The sequence below is a fragment of the Catharus ustulatus genome, chromosome 17 (genome assembly GCF_009819885.2).
Source record: "Catharus ustulatus isolate bCatUst1 chromosome 17, bCatUst1.pri.v2, whole genome shotgun sequence".
Lineage (NCBI taxonomy): Eukaryota > Metazoa > Chordata > Aves > Passeriformes > Turdidae > Catharus > Catharus ustulatus.
In genome coordinates, this window is record NC_046237.1 from 309,634 (window position 1) to 329,953 (window position 20,320).

Genomic DNA, 20,320 nt, shown 5'->3' on the forward strand with positions numbered 1-20,320 from the left:
TGCATCAACCAGTCCTGGTGGACCTTCACCTGTCCATCTCCTTTGACCCATGCAACAGCAGCAATGCCCTGCTCCAGCACGAAGCTGAAAACACCGAGTTCTCTCTTTTCTTTCCCCTTGTACAAAGGTACTTGCACTCCACCTCATGAACTGCTGGAGTGAAAGAGAACAGAAATAGATGGTGGGGACAGTGGAGAATTTGTGATGTGGGACACAAGACACAACAGGATGCTGCAGTGGCGCAGGGATGCAGAACTGAGGAAAGCAGCCCAACCCCACCTCATGCTACAGAACCCACCAGACCAGGTGTCTCAGGGTATGTCTTGGTTTTACAGACAGATCCCATCAGCTGGCATGTGAGAAAAGACAAGCAGGGCTCCTAAGAGGGCACTGCTGCACCTCTCCACACATCACTCTAGCCCCAAACCTCATCTCTTACGCAAACAGTTCAATAGTCTCATGATTTGCAGGGATGTACCATGATACTTTTTTAATTTTGGTGCTGGGTTAGTTTGAATAAAGTAGTCATGGCCTCTCAGAGTCAGAACCAGTGAGCAAAAGCCTTTTTATATAAAAATAAGGACAGGACAATTTTTAAGGACAACACCTAACAATTACAGACTGAAGAGATATCTTTAAAATGAATGACAAGGAAGGAGGTAAAGCCTTAGAAGATCAGAATTGTGCAGAGGGGTACAAAATCTACCAAAAATAAATGCTCTTGTCCCAGAGGACTGGTTTCCACAGCGAATTTCAGGATTAAAATACTTCTTTAATTTGCCTTCAAATTTCAAGTCTGTACCTTGGAGCTAGAAAATTACAGAGGAAGAAACTTTCTTTCTGTGGCATCTCTGAAGTTCCAGCTCCTTGCCAAAAGAAACAAGTGCAGAGAAGCCACATAAGTGAAATGTTCTAGATACTGACTTTTGTAGCCACTTTTTCAAAATTTCACCTTGGATTCAGCTTGGCATTAGACAGTTTTACTTTGCTTGACCAGACTGGCTTTTTCTAGTGAACGCAGGGGCATTCAAACCCCTCTACAGCAGCCCATTCAAACCACTGACATTTTCACTCTTCATTTCTGTCTTTTGCCCCCTTTGTGCTCAATATGTGCCTGAACTCAGGCTTGCACTCACTGCTTTAAAAAGTACTTCTGCATAGTGTTGAGAAGGATTTGTTTCAGCAGCTAGCACACAAACAGACTAGGCAAGCATGAAACCAGCTGTCCAAGTGTTTGCACTTGGACTTGCAGAGATTTTAGCATGAGCACAACTGTTCAGACAACTGCCACTGAGTAAGACTGAGCCCTAACATCGCTTCTTTGTTTACATTTTTACTGTTCCCTGAGAGTATTGGGAAAGTGCTGACTGGCAGCTCCTGAAGGGACAAGACTTACATTCTACACCTTATGTTCACACAGGAACACTTTGGCAGGAAAACTCTCCCAGCACAGTCTCTTGCACCCAGCGGAGGCACCCCCAGAAGGGAAAACTGTTAATGCCTCCTGTCCCCATGGATTCTGTCCCCATGGATTCTTTGTCTGTGCACTGAGACTGCCTCTGGTTATGCCTAACAGACCCCCTGGAACTGAGCTAAGACCACCAATTCATCGAGTGCTAACTGCCAAGGATGTGTCAGCTGGTTGTCAGAAGACTGAATTGAAGAATTAACAATTCTGTTGCACTTTTCCACAAAAAAAGTCACATCGTTTATGTGACATCTTTTGCTCAGTTTTTTTCCCCTAAAGGAGGTAAGAAATGGAGCAAGGTTCTGTTAGTTACTTCATCTGCACCTTCTGGACAACTCATTTTGCCTTTCTGCACCCCAGTTTCTCCAACTGCTAAATACTGGTGCTTTATTTTGTGATGATCCAGCCAAAAAAGTGTTGCATAAACCTGTATCTTTAGTCTTAATGCACTTCACAACAGAATTTTCTTCTTCTCTAAGTGAAATAGTCTGAAAGTTTTCTTTGCACCGAGTTGAGCTGTTTTTGACACCACGCTGCCCCAGCAGCTCACCCGGAGCCACATTAAAAGAGAACTGATGTCATGCAGCCTTGCCTCCACACACCACCTGGACGTGGTAACTGCTGCCACTGCAACTTCATTCTTGCTTGCTGTTTGCAAATTTCAGTTCCTCTGGTTGTGTGCTGTAAAAAATTTGATTCATACTTTACTTTCCAAATATTGTGGCTTTTCTTGTGCAACTGCTCTAGAAAGATGGCCCATATTGTGGAAAAGATCTCTTGTGACACAGTGCCTGCACATATAACAGATATAAAACAGTAAAACAGACAAAGCCCATTAACAGCCTGGCTGTTCTTCTGGGCTTTATTTCACACCAAGACGTATATTAGCTGTTTTTCAACGGGGAAGAAAACAGAGTCACAGTGGAAATACCATACCAGACATGCCTTGCTGTTCACAGTGTTCACATTCTGCAAGCAGAAGGTGCTGATACTCAGCTGGAACAGGCTGAGCTTTCCCAGCTCCTCCTGGCTTCTGCACCCCTCAGGATGAAGTCTGTAGAGGCAGCAGAATCCCCAAAAGGTGCTCTACCACACATTATGCAAAACAGAGTACCACTCTACAGATTCCTTCTTCTATGATTTTCCTCTGCTGCTCAGTGTAACTGCAGAAAAATTCCAGCACCCTTCACCAAAAGATTGATCCACAAAGCAAGTTTCATCAGCTTGATCTGTTCACCGTGCCAAAAATCGAGATGAAGCTGACCACGCTTAGAGAAAGAAAGGTTTGCTTAACAGCCAAAAAGAGGAAAAGATTTCTTCAGGGACTGTTTGGCTCATTGAATAATTGCCGCATTTGGCAAACATACAAAAAACCCAACCCAAACCAACAATAAAAATCAAAGTAATAAAAACTGTGCATAAGCGTTAATTTATAACAACAGGAACTGTCCACAGCTGATTTTTCTAGAGAACCACCATAGCTAGTGAATAGCAAAAGATTACATAAGGATGTCAGATGTCCCAGTGACCTGTTCTAAGCATGGAAGTACTTACTTCAATACAGAAATATTGATCTGTGCTTCTTTTTGACTCCTTCCATTCATCTAAAACCAATACTCTTTCCAGTTGTGTTTAGTTTAAAAGCCTGGGATATACTTTCGATTCAGTGGTCCAATTTTGTTTCGAAATGCTTTTTACTCTTATTCTCTAAGTGCAGTTTTTCTGGCAAATGCTTCTTTTAAGTGTTGAAGGATGAATGCACAGAAGTGGAAAAAGGCCATCTCCAGTAAGTTTATCTGTCCTTGCACAAGGGCTTTGCAATCATTGGAGAGGAAGGCAGTAGCAAGCAAGAGCATGGAGGCAATGTCACAGCCAGAGGACTGAGTACAGCACAACCCTGAGAGCTCAGAAATGGAAAAGCTGAAGGCCTGCTCAGTAAAAAGCCCAGCAGGTACTGTACCAAAGCAGGCACTGTACCAAAACAGGTACAGCATCACCCAATGCACCGTATTTCATGTTCCCTCCACCATTTAACGACTAAGTTAAAAACCCCTAGGGTACTCTTCTCTGGTATGAATAACTCAATATGAAAATTTCACTTTTCAACTCTGCCTTCCAAAAATACTGTCTTTGGTCCATATAGCCTGAAAAACATTACTTATTTACTGACAAGTTTTCAGAACACATTCTCCTCATGTGAATGGAAGATTTGTGCTAGCACAGAGGACATGTATTTGGAACTGCAGCAGCTCCACAGGTACCTTCTGAAGAGCCAACAAAGGAGACAAACTCTGAAAAGTGTCTCCCCTATACACATCTCTCCTTTTCCTGTTGAGGGATTATGCTTTTGACAAACCAGTGCCCAAAGCAAATGCATTTCTGCAGCTCTCTTCAGAAAACTTCCCCCACTGTTCTGCCCTTATTGTCTTGTCAACACCCCCTCCTCTCTCACAAACAGCTGCTTCCCAGCTGAACTGATCTCTGAGCACAGTGTCAGCAACACAACAAACAGAACCACCAGCACCCAGAGGGAAATGAGCCAAAAATTATATGCAAGTGTCCAGTGATTATCATTTGAAGCCTTTGATTTTCTTCAATAAAAAGGAAAGTAAATGAAACAGAAACAATCAAGCACTCTTCATATGAAGGACCAAAGTACTTTAAGTCTACAGTATCTCAGCTGACAACTATCAGTGTTTACACTGAATTACATAATGAACATCCAGTTCCCTTTCACGCTGTCCTGAAGTAGCGGACAGCCATTCAAACTGTATTTCCCTTTTGTCTCCTTCTCCACAGATTAAACAAAATAAAAGATCCCAAGTAATGATGGCAAGAGTCAGTCATGACAAAAGACCAACAAAACATATTTATAGCATTTCTGGCCTCGTACCTAGAACTTTCACATAATAACAAAGCATCAGAAGTAACACCATCAACATCAGCACTCAAGGAGAAGCCAGCACTGGGTCTGGGTGTGAGCTCCAACATACCAGAGTCCTGCTTCAGCACTAAGTGCCAGAGCCTGGGCTGGGACCTAGAGAATGTCCTGGCACGCTCTGGCTGGGCCTGCAGCATTCCCCCAAACAATTGTCAGGCACGGTGCCAGCCAGGACGGGCCACAGACCATTCCCAGCAGGCAGCCTGAACGCAGCCATCCTGCCCTGAGACAGACTGCAATGGCAACAAGACACGGCCAGATCGTACCCACTGGCCACAGGGCCAGAGAGTAAAGCCTGGCACTGTTTTGTTTATGACATCTGTAGCCTAAGCCTCTTGCTTAACAATACAGGGCATTAACCACTGATCAGGTCTAACAGCACAGATAAACTTTTGCATCCATGCCTTCTCCTCTGTGACCTACATATCAAACAGCACACACCCTACTCACGTATACCTACATTAAGCTTGTCCACTCTTCCCACAACAACATGGATGCTATTTAAAAATCAAGTTTGAGAGTCCAAAAAACTTTTACAGCCTTCCATTCTACCCCTTCATACAAAATGGAAGGGGTTTCTTTAGCCACCCAATGATGCAGCTAACAGCCAAGGCTCCCTGGGAGGCGATGCATTCAAAGCAGTTGCCAGACGAGACAGAAAGCGCCATGGGACCAGAGACTTTGAAACCCACCCACTTATCTGAGATAAGAATTTGCATTTTAGTGAGTTCTTATCAGGAGTCTACCACCAAAGCAAGGCCTTCCACCAGTGACACACACACTTTGAATATCAGGGAACTCCTCTCATTGTCAGCTTCCTCAGTATCCAAAATAATCCCTGAGAGCAACCTTTTATGTTTTCCCCTCTTTCCTGACAAGTATTTCCCTCACGTATCCCATGACGGGTTGTTCCAAATTACCCAAACCATGCTAGGATGCCAGAAGCATGAACAGCCAAAACTTTCAAAACAGAAGTGTTATCACTAATGTGATTTACTGTAGATAAAAGAAGGCATAAGAGGATATGGATGATGTTGTCAGGCTTTTTTAAAATCTAAGCCCATTCTGTCATGTACAAATGTAGTAAACGTCTGGCAGACATCCAGTAAAATGAGACTCGTGTGTTTAAAGCTGTTTCTTAGTAAATTGCTCAGATCCCAACGATAAGCATCACTCCTTGGTGGCAAGCTCAGCAGTCAGGAGCACTGGTACAAGGACTGTAAAAGAGGTGTTCTCAGGGAAGGGGCAAGCAGTGTGCCTCCCAGGGATCAGTATTTGCTCATTCTGACACCCTGGGCCAAGGCATGTCAGCAGACAGGATGTGGGTTTGGTGTCACTGGCAGCAGCTCTGGTTCACCCTAAACCAGCAGCCTCATTTGTGCAAGCCAAACTTCTGGCCCAATCACATTAAGTTTCACACCCAAAACATGCAGTCAAACAGTTCCTAACATATGCTTGAGGCAGGAGCCCTGGAAATGTTGGTCCTATCACTTAGCTAGTGGTAACTTAACAACTGACAAATCCACAGGGAATATATAAACCGCACTCTGCCTATCAGATTGTTTGCTTCTTTTTTTTTTTTTTTTAACTGAAAGTGTATTACTGAGCCAAATCAATTAAGACTAGTCTACAAAGGTTTTTAAGGACTAAACAACTGCACTTGTTAAAAAAAGTGTCCTCATTTTAGATAAGCAAAGTGGTTTGGGAACCAACAAATTAATGTGTTGGCACCAGAACTGACCACAGCAAAACCAGAAGTATAAAGTGAAAGGTTAAGAATGGTCACAAAATTTACTCCATGAGTCATGAGACATCAGATTAACTGCAACAAGGTATTATTTGTACAACTGATATGCTTCCACAAAAATAATTTCAGCAATGGGAATAGCAGTGAGAATGACCTAGTATCCTCACATGAACCTAAATGCTCCTGTAATTCAGTCCCACAGTCCCATCATCTCATACCAAACTTTAAATAATCACAATTTAGAAATCTATGGCCCTCTCTGCAGCTCGAAGATAGATGACATAAAATTGTCATTGTTTCCAGAACTGTAGGAAGTGGCATTGCCAGCTGGTTTGTAACAAGTTCTTGTGCTGATAGCCCCAGGTGAAAGGGCAGAGAGGCCTAAGATGAGCCTCACAATGCCAGAACAGTCAATTCTGCCTTTCTGTCCCTAGGGTTTGAAGTGGCCTGTCAGAGCAACACTCGGCTTTGGGCACTCAGTGTCTCATGGCCTGACCTGCGGCACTCAGCTGTGTAAGCAAAGAGGAAGGGAAGGAAGAGTGAAGGGACTGTTTCCCCACCAGAGAGCTGTTTTCTCTTACTCTGCTCTTGAGACCTGCAGTTCAAAGGGAGCCAATGTCACTTCAGATGAATGGCATCTACAGAAGGGTGAAGCTGATATGCAGAAGTCAGGTGTTTTAACCAGACAGGGACCCTGAGGTTCTGTCCCAGTACAGATACACTGCAGCTCTCTACATCTGTTACAGTTTGACTCAATCACAGCTGCAGAGGTAGTGTGAAAGCTTTAATCATGCCTGACTGGGTAATTAAGCAGGACTCATCAGTAGCAATATTTAAATCCAGCACTATGGTCAGATCTCAGGCATGCTGTTGGTGCAATCCCCGGGTCCAAGCCTCAATTTGTGATCCAGAAGAGAAAAGTAGCCAAAGGTAGCCTGGATGAGGTGGCTTTGCATGAACTGCATTGCTCCACAAGAAGTCTTTGGAGCCAACTGAGGAACGACATGGCTGCTCATTTGAAGTCTTTCCTTGTCTCTGGCTGTACTCACTCCTGGTGACCAGGACAGGCTGCCATTTGCACAGCAATTTTAGGCACCATCAAAATCAAAAGATACGTCACCATTTACATCCTAAACCACACTACAACTGTGCAAGGCCTTTACATTGCAGGCTGGAAATCCATTTGGGGAGACAAAAACAGAAAATGGATTCTAGAGCTGGAGAGAAGACAGAAATTCACAGTCCCTTTGTATGTTCTTGCAAGCGCCAGAAGCAAACAATAGGCAGGCAAGAGAAATAAGTAATTTCTTGAAAGCTTAATCTGTCCCAGACTCATCTGAGTGCCCGAAGGCAGACACTTCTCTTGGGAGATCCTGCTTTCTCAAGCCTCAGAAACCCCCTGGGTGTCTCTGGGAGTGCCAGGGTGTGCACACAGGAAAGGTGGCCTGCAAACACAGCACTCTCTTCCCCTCGGGAGGGCTCAGTGCTGCACCTCCAGGGCACCTGCACAAGTCTGGATGCCTGGCTGCTCCTGCAAACGCTTTAGGCTGACACCTTGTCACAATCACTAGTATGAGCAATGAGTTGGCCCCAAATGCAGGTACAAACTTAGAAAAAACCTTTATCTCCTGCGACAATAATACTCTGTATACTGTACAAAACCTGTTCAGTGATCCACTGCCTCATTTGGTACTGCTAAAGCCTTGGGAGTGCCTTGCACCTGGTGTTTTGGGCACTAGAGTTCAGGACACAGATTAGAGAATCCAGGTAACAGCACAGAAATTATCAGAAGTAAAATTAAATCTTTTTTGAAAAAGAAAATTAAACAATTTGACTATTTAGCATAATCTGAAGCAAAATGTGAAAACAGTCTTGAAATATTTAAGGGATTGGCACAAAGGAAAAAAGAGCACTAAAAAGATTAGACATTATGTTAGGCATTAATAAGACATTTCTAATACTAGCAACACCTAAACACCAGGATAAACCACCAGAAATTATGATCTTTCTATATCAGAACATGATGAGATGGTTTGTCAAGATTCTCTCCAAGGCTAGGTTTCATGGTTCTATAATACAATGTAAGATTGAAGAATTACATTTCCCACTCCTGCAAACCAGTACTCCCACCTATGGCAGAAATACTCTGTGACCTGGGGAGTAGAAAATTGTCAAACTTTTTTAACTCTTTTGCTTCCTATATTTAGGTACAAACAAGTTCCCATAATGGGTATCAGTCTGCTTCCTGCACGTATCAGCCGAAAATGTTGTAAAATCAATGATGCATCCAGCTGTGTACCAAGCAACTCTAATATTCTGCTCTCTGCGATGCTTGAATCACTTTTTGATCCCCATGCCCGTTCCTACCAGAGCCCAGGGCCTCTGTCCCCCCTTTCCTCAGCTCCCACGGTGCTATCACAGCAGAATTTTGCTGCAGAGGCACCAGCGTGGCTCTGGGAAAGCCCAGGGCAGCCAGGCAGTCCCTCCTCCCTCAGAGATCATGGCACATGTTCAAACAACAACTGGCATGCCTGAAATGAGAGGGAGGGACAAACAGCAAAAGGGCTGATTGATCACAGCACAGCAACCGAGAGAGAGAGAAATGCAGAGCCAGAACGAGGTCAGACACCTCATTCCAAAGGATGTAACAAGACCAAAGTAGGTCTGAGATAAAGCGTAACAAGGGTCAGATGCACACCAAGCTGGAATGAGCAAAGGGAAGCAAAGAGAAATTAGTTTTAGTTCTCACCTGTATGCCAGTAAACTGGCGAAACAACACAGGGGATTTATTGATATTTTCTCACCATGGAAATTCTGTGAGAGTGTAAAGAGAATAAACACCTTTCACATAAAAAACCTCCTGTACTCCTAGGTGACTGATTCGTAAAGCCTCACTGCAAAAGGCATGGGCTCTGCACACTATTGTCAAAGCAACACACTAAGCTCAGAGCAGGAGAGAACCTGGGTATTCTGGATCCTGCAGCCCTGATCCCTGATCTTAGACCTGTGGCTGTAAACTGGGCCCTCCAGACCACAAGCTCAGACTAATAAACATTTTCAGAGCTTTCTCTTTGTTTTGTTTTGCTTTTTAGTTTCTCGCTTTTACTTCATCTTTCTACATCCAAACTGTTTTCTTCACTTTCTTTCTTTGTATCTGGGGCAAAAGAACTTTTTAATCTATTCACATTTCAGCCTTTAGCCGCTGATTTTCCACTACACTTGGTCTAAACAGAAAACTCTGCTAGCGGAATTGCCAACCCCAAATTCAAGAGTCATAACAAAAGGTCCTAAAAACCCAGGAGTATTTTTATTTTTTTAATGTTCTATCTTCAATTCATGCTTTACAACCAGAAGGGCTACAAACATGTCATTTAAAATGAAAGCCGTGATCTTCCTCAAGTTACATACATCAGGATCTAGGTTTTAAAAAAAAAAAAAAAGCTCTGTGACTTTAAAACCAAACTGAAGAACATCTTGATCATTTGCAGTTTTAACAACTGGCTGTAGGTGATCAACTGACCCAAAAGAACAAATCAGCAAAGCTAATTTAGATCACTTCCAAACAATTTCCTTTCCCATCTCCTCTCTCTCCCCCAAATGCTCTTTTAGCTGTCTCGTAATAAAGGAGCAACATTGCCCAAACCATATGGTTCACCTTTCAGAAGTGAATCAGAATCAGCGTTTATCTGCATCTACTAAGGGTGAACAGGCAGAGAACAGGGCAGGACAGGAAACTTCGGGTCACAGCTGAGACAAATGGTCTGTTTGCGACTCTGTTAGAGCACCAGAGCTCATCTTGGATGCAAAAAAGATTGTGAAATAGAAAGGGAAGGGGGGAGGAAGGCCAAACAAAGCCTGTGATGCTTATCATGTTTCAAGATGGGTGGAGTGCAAAACCCGGAGACAGATCAATTACACCTACAAAGCAAGCAAGAGAGGGGAGCAAAACATAAATATTTTGAGTCTGTAGAATGTGGGCTAACTTATCTCATGTCCTAACGTAAAATTTATACAATGGATAGGATTGAAGAGGACTTCTAGTTTTCATACAAAAATAAAGGAATGCATGATACTAAAACCTAAAAATAGTACTGGTACAATTACTTAGCCAATTTGATACCTATCTGGTAAGAACAATCCACCTTTCCTACTATTTTCATGCCTGCACAGAACAAACAGCAATTGCTCAAGGTAAAAGTACATCCTGTCATTCTGACATTAAAATTTAAAACTTGGTGGTTTGTCTCTGCAAAGATGAAAGAGACATTTATATACCATGTAGAGAACAATTTGGCATTATATATTTGCAATTATCTAAACTGTGGGAGTTGCACACGCAGGTTTGAGCAGAATGTTCAGTGAAATAAATTAATGTGGGGGGAAAAAAGTGATGCGACAAAATACCTACCACTGCAATCCAGTGTATTGGATAACTACTGCTCCAACATTTGCATGCGTAATTCATTATTATATCTACAAAATGGTAAAAAAACCCCGAAAGCTAACTGCTGTGTATTCACTATTCCATCTATTTTTAGAATGATGTCAATGAGTATGTCTGAAATTGCTCAGGGCTCCTGTGACTCCTTACTTGAGAGTTGCTCTTTAATTACTGAAATATTAGTGTAAGATTCGACTGGCTTTCTGTGGAATTAAAGAGTCAAACACATCACAACCTTTCTTTCCCCAACAAACTGTGCATGAATTCTCCATCCCAAGTGGCACTCCAAGCAAGAGCAGCTCCTGGAGCTGGGCAGGGCTGAGGCTGCACCCTGCAGACCCTGCACCTCCAGCAGAGCGCTGGCAGCCCCATCCTGCACAGGACTGCGCACACCAGACACGTGCTGCCATTTACCCAGCTGCTCCATCGAACCGAATTATCACCCGGTGTGATGCCATCAGTCAAAAATGAGGTATTTACAAAATTACGTAGGACAACATAAACATTTCATGTATGCAGTCCAGAGTTAAAGGAGGCCAAAGGATTCACTGAATCCTAAAGTCTGAAGACTGAAAATCCTTATGGTTTATGATCACACCAGAGACTTTCAACAGAATTATCTGCTTTTATGTCTTTGAAGTTTATCTTACTCCTGAAACTTTTACTAAAGCTCCATTAGGTTCTGACAATTTTCCATTTTGCTTCTTCTGTGATCAGTAGTTCTTTAATGATGTTAGCAGCAGTACATTTCCATCTACTCCATGCTGTTCTCCCTGCTGCTTAAAAAGTCTGGCTGTGCAATGAGCCTCACTAGTACAGTTAGTAACAGAGCTGCAGAACTGCAGTGCAGTCTGTTAACACTCCTGAGTTGCACAGGATGAGTGCATAATTAGCAATAATACTATCCCTGCCTAACAAAATGGCAAATAAGACACAACACAGTGTTGTGTGTGTATATTCATAATTAATTCAGCAACTTCAGGTCATCAGTTGTGAGCTGTAGAAGAGAGTTTTCCCCTCTCCTTCCTTATTTTGAGGAAATATCTAGGACAGCTCAGACTGTTGATACAATGGTATACATTATATACATTATATCATTATATACATATATACATTATAACATTATATACATATATACATTATATAATTCTGTATTATGTTACAATGTAATATAAAATACAGACTCTGTTTCAAAAAACAGCTACATCCCTTGGAAGTGATCGTCTCACCTTGTAAGATGTGGAACAAATCCCAGGGTAAAGCTATTGGGTTCCATTCTCTCCATAGTTATGATACATTGAAAATACATATGAAACACTATACTATCATAGATAATATGTGTACACACACATAATACAAGTATCAACAGCAGCACCAGAAACTAAACAGAAGCTAAACTGACTAGGAACACTTTCTCATGTCCAAAATTAAATGCAATAAAATTACTACAAATCACATACAAAATGAAAAATGATAGGACATCTAAGTTAAATTTGCAAATATGACTCCATTTGTCAAAATTACTTTAGGTATAAAACATAGCAGATTCTACAGACTATTTTATTTAAATAAATAAACACCTGTAGCATTTTCATTAAGTGAGTACACAATAAAATATTCTTAACAGTGTCTAACAATTTTTATTGTTAGAAAATAAAAGTCCATGTTCTATAACCTTAATTATTTAATTATAAATTTAATTATACTTTGTATTAAACTTTATATACTCACTGTATTAATTTATGAAAGCAAAATATGTAGAATCATTTAGGCAAAGCAAATAAGGACTGAGCCTTTATGCTAATAATGAACCTATTTTCCCCTGCAGCTTTGTGGGAAAATGTTTCTAAGCATAGAAAAAGAAAAGAAAAAGGAAACTTTTCCTTAAACATGATCACATATTCATCTCCTAAAACAGATTAAAATACTGTAAGTAAATTAAAGTTACTTTGATTTATTTGCAAATGCATAGTATCATATACTTACAAGATTCTAAATACTTAAGAGATTCTCATACATTACCAGGGAATACAGGAAGCTGCTACTAGGAAGCAACTTCAGCACTGTGAATAAACTCATAGAATTTAGCTGTTTGCTTTTTAAAACATTGTTTATTGAGAACACTTAATGAGGACTAGGGCTTCAATAGCAAATATTTAAGCAAGAGCACAGATTCCCTCATATAAGCACAACTGTCCCAGCCTATTTGGGGGAAACTCATTATGATGAAAAAAGATATGAGATTTAGCCATCCTTTATTCAACCCAAGCTATTGAAGCTTTTTGAGCAAAGCAACCCATACCCCACATCTGTCTCATTTCCTTTTTGACAGGAACAAGCTTCCGTAAGATCTGGCTACTGCAGTTGTCCTGCACAGAACTGCACCTTTCAGTGCAGCCCAAATTACATCTGGATCACGTGGAGTACGAAGCATCTCAGTGCAACTCACACTATGGAGAAAACAACCCGCCTTGCCCAACACACTGGAGTGTTAACCCCATGTGTTACCCCAGCACGCAGAACAGGGTGAGCTTATTTCACACTGGGTAAGTGCTGCCCACACAGAAATGAGCTGGGGAAACAGAGATCCATGGGGCACGGGGGTGGAACAGAAACAGAGATCCATCGAGCAGGAGGGGTGGAATAGAAACAGAGATCCATCGAGCAGGAGGGGTGGAATAGAAACAAACAGAGACCCATGGGGTAGGAGGGATGGAACACAAATCCATGGGGCAGGAGGGATGGAACACAGATCCATGGGGTGGCTCCTGTGCAGCGATGCCAGCACACCCAGGGGAGCCACAAATGGGAGTTATGTGGCCTGCACTTGTGAGGGCAAGCAGAGCTGAGAATGCAGAGTCCCAGGGCTACAGCAGCACCTTCATCAGTGTCATAAAGCAACTTTTATAATTCCATCTAATCCCAGTGATTATATAGATTATATTATCCTTATATTTTGCTGTCCAATGTGGGAGGTGGGGTATAATTCTTTCCAGGGGGCTGTCTTGTTAGAAGGATTAAGTTACAGCCACCCACATAATTTATGCAAAAAATATTTCACGCTCCAAATTTCATTTTTAAAAATTTAATCCCACTATGCTCCTTTTACCCTGACACGCTGCAGTAGATCCTCACTCTCCTTTCCTTGGGGTTAACACCATTCAGCTATCCAAAAGCAGTTGTACAGGGATTCAGGCTGTAAGATGTAGGTCAGTGACTGAAGAAACTAACATTATTTAGGACAGCACATGAACATTTGACATGTGCACCAAGTTAAGCCTGTGTATGAATGCTCTCTAAACTAAGGCCCACAGATAAGAAAGATCCTGTCCCTCAGTGCTTTACTCAAACATAATTACCAAAACACAAATTCCACAGGGGCGTGAAGCTGCACTTCCAGAACCAACATCACAAGATAACACTGTAGTCACTCTACACAGGTGACAAAGTGCCTCAGAAGGGCTCTGAGTGCCAGCAGTGCCAGCCAACACCTCAGCGAGCGCACTCTGTCAGGATCTTCTCCTGCCATTACCTGGGGCGTATCACTCACTGCTGCTATAATGAAAACTGCCAAGTTAATGGATACAAATAAATAAAAGACCTGTTTGGTTTTTTTAATACATGGAAATCCCATTTAGCTAACACTGTGAATACATTTACCTTTAAGAACTAGAATTAAAAATATATGTAGCTTGAATCTACATTCTAGCCTGCAGCTAAAAAAATTCTCAAATTCAGTACTTAGGACAGAGGAGTTTTCTGAGGGATTTGGGGTTTTTTTGTCTGTAGGGTGGGGTTCTTCTATGTCGTACGTCTTTTAGAAGAAAACCTCCCTTCACTGAGACAGAACCACAGTTCTAAATGAAGCTAACTGGTACTTTAGTTGGAAAACTCAAATTAAAGACTCCGAGTTCAACTACTGGAGAGAGGAGGGTTCAAGTAGAGACTAGCTCATAGAGCAACCACATCTTTGTCATTTATCTTCTATGCTACACAGTTTGCCACTTTGGTGAATCTCAAAAACATTGCAGACAAACTGATTTTAAAAAGCAAACAAACAAAAATCTTGCCAGAAGGACAGGTCAAAAGGGGCTCAGGGTCTAAGCCCTTTTAGATGAAACCAGAGTTTAGTCTTTATCTAGGAAAACACCAGAAAGAATTTCTGCCCAGACCAACTTTTTAGAAATCTCTGCAGAGACTTCCTTTGCTTTGATTCTTGATCTCTGTGTGATCACTAGTTTATCCTTCTTTTTTATTTTTATTTTTACGATGTATCTGTTATCTAGTAATTTTCACTGCAGGCTCCGCTAGTTATTTGCAGGAGTGTGGTGGTACCCAGATGAATTCCACATTCAGAACCTATACAGGAAAATGGAAATATCCAGATGGACTTTTTTTTCTTCTGAACTAGCCTGTGAATAATTTCAGAGGCAGGTATAATTGTTTCCATATGCACAGACACACCCGGCACAATCACAAATTTCTGTTTACCGTTAAACAAAGATACATGTACAATATTTATTTGTAAATAACTGGCAGGAAGGTTAGATTTTCCAAGGGGGTGTAAAAGCAACTTCTACACAACAACAGGCAAAGGGACGAGGCGCTCAGAGCGCCGATCCGTTGGCGGGGCTGCTGCTGGCACCCCGCGGGGCCGGGGCCGAGAGAGCCGCGGCTGTGCCGGCCCCCGCCCCGGGCCCCTGCAATAGGAACTCCCTCTCGGCGGCGCGGACACAGCCACGGGCACATCCACAACTCGTGCCCCGCCGCGCTCGCAGCCCCCGGCCCGCCCGGCCCCGCCGCCCCCGAGGGCGCTCCCGGCCCCGCGGAGCCGCTCACCGACTGCAGGAAGCGCAGGGTCCCCACGTAGTCGCGCTCGGTGCTGAGGATCTCGTTGAGCACGCAGAGGCGGAGGCGCAGCTGGCGGTCCGTGTCCTTGGGGCAGCCGGCGGGCTCGGCGGCGCTGGGGGCGCCGGGCGGCTGCGGCGGCGGCTCCATGGTGGCAGCGCGGGCCGGGCGCTTCTCTCCGCGCTCGCTCAGGAGCCCCCCATGGCCCCTTCGGCGCTGCCTCGCCCGCGGGCGGAGGCGTTACGGGAGTCGGAGGCGTTACGGGAGCCGGAGGCGTTACGGGAGCCGGGCGCTGGGCACAGCCCGGCTGCGGGACATGCCGAGATAGCGGCGCGGCTCCGCTGTGCACAGAGAGCCGAGGGAAGTCCCGGGCGCAGAGAGGGGGAGCGAGGGGAGGAAGGGACGGGGCGGTGCAGGCGGCGGAGCCCGGCCCCGCGGGCCGGCGGAGGGCAGCAGGGCGGGGAGAAAGCGAGGGGAGTGTGGCTTTCTCGGCTCCTCGTTCCGCACACCCGCCTGTCTCCATCTCCTCGTCCTGCACACGCTCATAGCGGCCTGTCCTTACACACACACAGACCCTCAAAAATACACACACAGACACACAGCCCCTCGCAAATACACACACATCATCTCACATACCTCATTCACTCACACACACACACACAGAGCCCCTCTCACACACACAGACCCTCAAAAATACACACACAGACGCACAGACACACAGCCCCTCGCAAATACACACACACCACTTCACACACCTCATTCACACACACACAGCCCCTCGCAAATACACATACATCATCTCACACACCTCATTCACACACACACACAGCCCCTCAAAAATACACACAGAGACACGCACACACAGAGCCCCTCACACACACACACACACACACACACAGCCCCTCCCAAATATACACACACCACTTCACACACCTCATTCACACACACACAGACCCTCACAAATGCACACACATCATCTCACACACCTCATTCACACACACACACACAGAGCCCCTCTCACACACACAGACCCTCAAAATTACACACACAGACGCACAGACACACAGCCCCTCAAAAATACACACACACCACTTCACACACCTCATTCACACACACACACAGCCCCTCTCACACACACAGACCCTCAAAAATACACAGAGACACGCACACACACAGAGCCCCTCTCACACACCTCATTCACACACATCACCTCACGCACACACCTCTCACACCGCCTCGCATCCTCACCTCCGTGGCTGCGGAGCCGGCTCCCCTCGCCCTGTGCCCCCCGGAGATCACAGGGGCTGTGCCGGGCACAGGGCTCGCCCCGGGGCACACGAGCACAGCGGGGCTGCCCCCGAGCAGGGAATTGCCACAGCCCTGCGGGCCCCGGGCTGGGCACACGGACAGTCCCGATGGCACAGGGAGGGCACGGCTGGGCACACGGACAGTCCCGATGGCACAGTGAGGGCACACGGACCGGCCGCAGGGCACACGGACTGGCCGCAGGGCACACGGACTGGCCGCAGGGCACACGGGCTGGCCGCAGGGCACACGGGCTGGCCGCAGGGCACACGGGCTGGCCCCAAGGCACACGGGCTGGCCCCAAGGCACACGGGCTGGCCGCAGGGCACACGGGCTGGCCGCAGGGCACACGGGCTGGCCCCAAGGCACACGGGCTGGCCGCAGGACACACGGACTGGACACAGGACACACGGACTGGACACAGGACACACGGACCGGCCGCAGGGCACACGGACTGGCCGCAGGGCACACGGGCTGGCCGCAGGGCACACGGACCGGCCGCAGGGCACATGGACCGGCCGCAGGGCACATGGACTGGCCGCAGGGCACACGGGCTGGCCGCAGGACACACGGGCTGGACACAGGACACACGGGCTGGCCGCAGGGCACACGGACTGGCCGCAGGGCACACGGACTGGCCGCAGGGCACACGGACCGGCCGCAGGGCACACGGACTGGCCACAGGGCACACGGGCTGGCCGCAGGGCACACGGGCTGGCCGCAGGGCACACGGGCTGGCCACAGGGCACACGGGCTGGCCGCACCGAAGCCCCTCGGGCACACAGGAGTGTGCGCGGCACACCGCACACAGACACAGAAATTGATTTTCTCTCGCCGAGTGCCGGGGGTCCGAGGGAAAGCGCCGAGGGGAGGGCCTGGCCAGGGCGAGTCCGGGCTCTGTGCAGGTCCCAGCTGCGCTCAGGAGCGCTCCGGGATGTGGGACAGCACTGCAGAGCGGCTCTGGGACATGGACAGGGAAGCGGAATCTCCAGGAGGTCAGACTAGACTCTAAATTCACTGGTTTTCTTTCAAGTTATTTATATTTAACCTTTCTTTTTCTTCTGAAAGTCACTACAGCATTTTCATTTATTTACTCTTTTTTTGTCCAGCTGACCTGTTTTTTAAATTCTCTCTTTTTTTCCCCTCTTTGGGGCAAGAGGTAGAAGGCAAGACTTTCTTTCAAAAGAAAGAAAGATTTTTTCCTTTAAAAAATCCTACTTAAATAACAATACAGCCTGTTAGGAGAAATCACCATCACCAAAGCTACGCCCCCACCCTGTGGCTGAGTGAGAAAGTTGGAAGTTTTAAAGTTATTATTTTGCTATCTCTGTTTCCCGTATTTTCCTCAAAAACCCTATAATAATTTCATTTCTGTAGCAAGTGCTGAGACAAGAGCCCATCACAGCGTAAGCAGGATGTGACTGGGGCGATGCCTCCACCCCTGGAGGGTGAGTGCCTTTTTGTCACCATGGTGCTCAAGCTACATTGCTTCAAAACACTCCTCCAGCTTTAGTGGCAGTATTGAAAGCATTACTGTGTAAAGATTTTTAAAAAGGATGTTACTTGTGACTGGAAGGATTAAAACAATAAGGAAAAAGGCTTCCATTAAAATTAAAGGCAGATTTTTCACTCCTATTTAGAAAGTGTTTTATTTTGCCTGTAGGAAAATTCATTTTGGCTTAGTCCAAAATATTGCAGATATGCACAAAATCCTTACTTTTGGATGGATATTCTATTAGTTGCTAGAGTGGACTTTTATTTTAAAGAAAAATAATATGTAATTAGCTAGCCACCTCTTTTATTATTGAAGGGCTTCTATCTGAAAACTGACTGAAAATATGTTCCTTCTAGCTTATTTTCTTTTTGCTTCATTATAATTTTTAATATTTTTTAAAAGGAAGAAGTTTACAGCTACTATTCAGTTTTGAAGAGAATTTTTACTGCCAATATGTGTTTTCAAGTGCGCACTTCAAAAGCAAACAGAAAAAAATACTGTTACTTTGTAAAACAGTCAGGGAGTCAATTACAAGGAGCCTGACATCAATTACCATGAATTAAAGGTTTTTCGTGAAGATGTAAGTAATTTACACGTGCTTGTACGTTTCTTGCAGCTGTTACATTTTTATGTTGTCTCACCAGTAACAGCAAGGTGGTAAGGTCTCCACATGGGATCACAATACCACAGAAAATAATCATCCATGATGTGTTTGTCTGCTCACTGGCAGCATTCAGCCTTGTAGAAGAAAATGTAATTCACTCTTGGCCTGCTGAAGGCTCTAGGAAAGCCCCAGAAAATTGTGTGAGATGACTCCAGCACGTATTTATTGAACAGCAGCAGCTCATTTAAATTCCAACATTGCATCTGTAGATATACAGGGCAATTCCAGAAACTTCAATCAAAATAATGTAGTTAATAGAGATTTCCATGTGCGTGGTTAAAATCAGGTTTTGGCCTGTGTGCAGCAGACATGAGTCACCTTTCCCCTGCCCCTATATAATTCATTGCAGATAACTGATTTTGCTAAAGCCACTGCTGATTTATTCTAGCTAAGAACTAATCCCTTTGATTTCTACAAACGATTAATCTTCAGGCAAGGTATATGGAGGTAGTTTGCAGTGAGCTTTGCAGAAATAATTTCTTAGCTTCCCACTCTTCAAGAACCTAGACTGCCAGTGGAGCATTTGCATTTCTCTTTTTAACATCAGCCTAAAAATAGATTTAAGATAAAGATGCTCAGGTAACTTGACAGCAGAGTGACTTGGAACAAATAGAGGCTTAGAGAGAACATGGTGAACAAAGGAAAAGAATTGCTAGGAAGGGTTGGATGGAATTCTCTGTGATTAGAGGATAATATAATACACACATTCAGTTAAACTCTGAAAGCACTTAATGAGACACATGGTGTGTGGCAGAAGGACATAAGTATGACATCCATTTGAAAACAGGGTAACTGAGATGCACAGGTCTGAAGTGGCTGTCCCAGAGTACTGTGAACATGTGCCAAACAGAGCCCCTCAAAAGGCTCCCACAGGGTCACACGAGAGCCCAGGCAGCAACCCCGACTGCAGTGCCCGGGGCTTGGGCTTCTCCTTGGCATCCCCACGCAGTGGATAACTCCAATATCCTGACAAACCTGAAGGTTAACACCATGACAAAAAGGATTCGGGGTTTGAAAGGAAAGAGGGAGATACTGTAAACTGTGTCATGGGACCTGCACAGGAGCTTTTGTGCGCTGTTACATCAGCGTCTCACTTGCCAGAGGGACACACAATGAGAATGGAGAGCTGAATGCTTCCCATGAGGTCAGGGGAGATGGACAAAACGTTTTAAAAATATTCCTGTTATTGAACTCACTAATTAATTGGAAATACAGCCTATTTCCTTCTCATAGGTTTCAGATTTGTGTCAAATCCTAAACGCATATAGTTGGGGAAGAAGCGTGTATTATTTCATACAGTCTGTAATCAAGCCAAAACATTCAGTTTTGGAAGACAGTCTGTGAGAAGTATTTGCTCTTACTCACTCCTCTGATGCCTCTTTTCCACTGCCTGATTCACTTCTTTTATCAT

At 44.7% G+C, this 20,320-nt stretch overlaps 1 protein-coding gene across 1 annotated transcript in view; it reads right to left on the minus strand.

Annotated features, from left to right (window-relative positions):
- PREX1 (phosphatidylinositol-3,4,5-trisphosphate dependent Rac exchange factor 1) overlaps positions 1-15,809 on the minus strand; it is a 115,896-nt gene extending 100,087 nt beyond the window's left edge. The window contains exon 1 of the mRNA XM_033074818.1: positions 15,437-15,809. Coding sequence (XP_032930709.1) covers positions 15,437-15,595 — 159 coding nt within the window. The 5' untranslated portion in view covers positions 15,596-15,809. The remainder of the gene's footprint in view (positions 1-15,436) is intronic.
- Between the last annotated feature and the right edge of the window lie 4,511 nt (positions 15,810-20,320).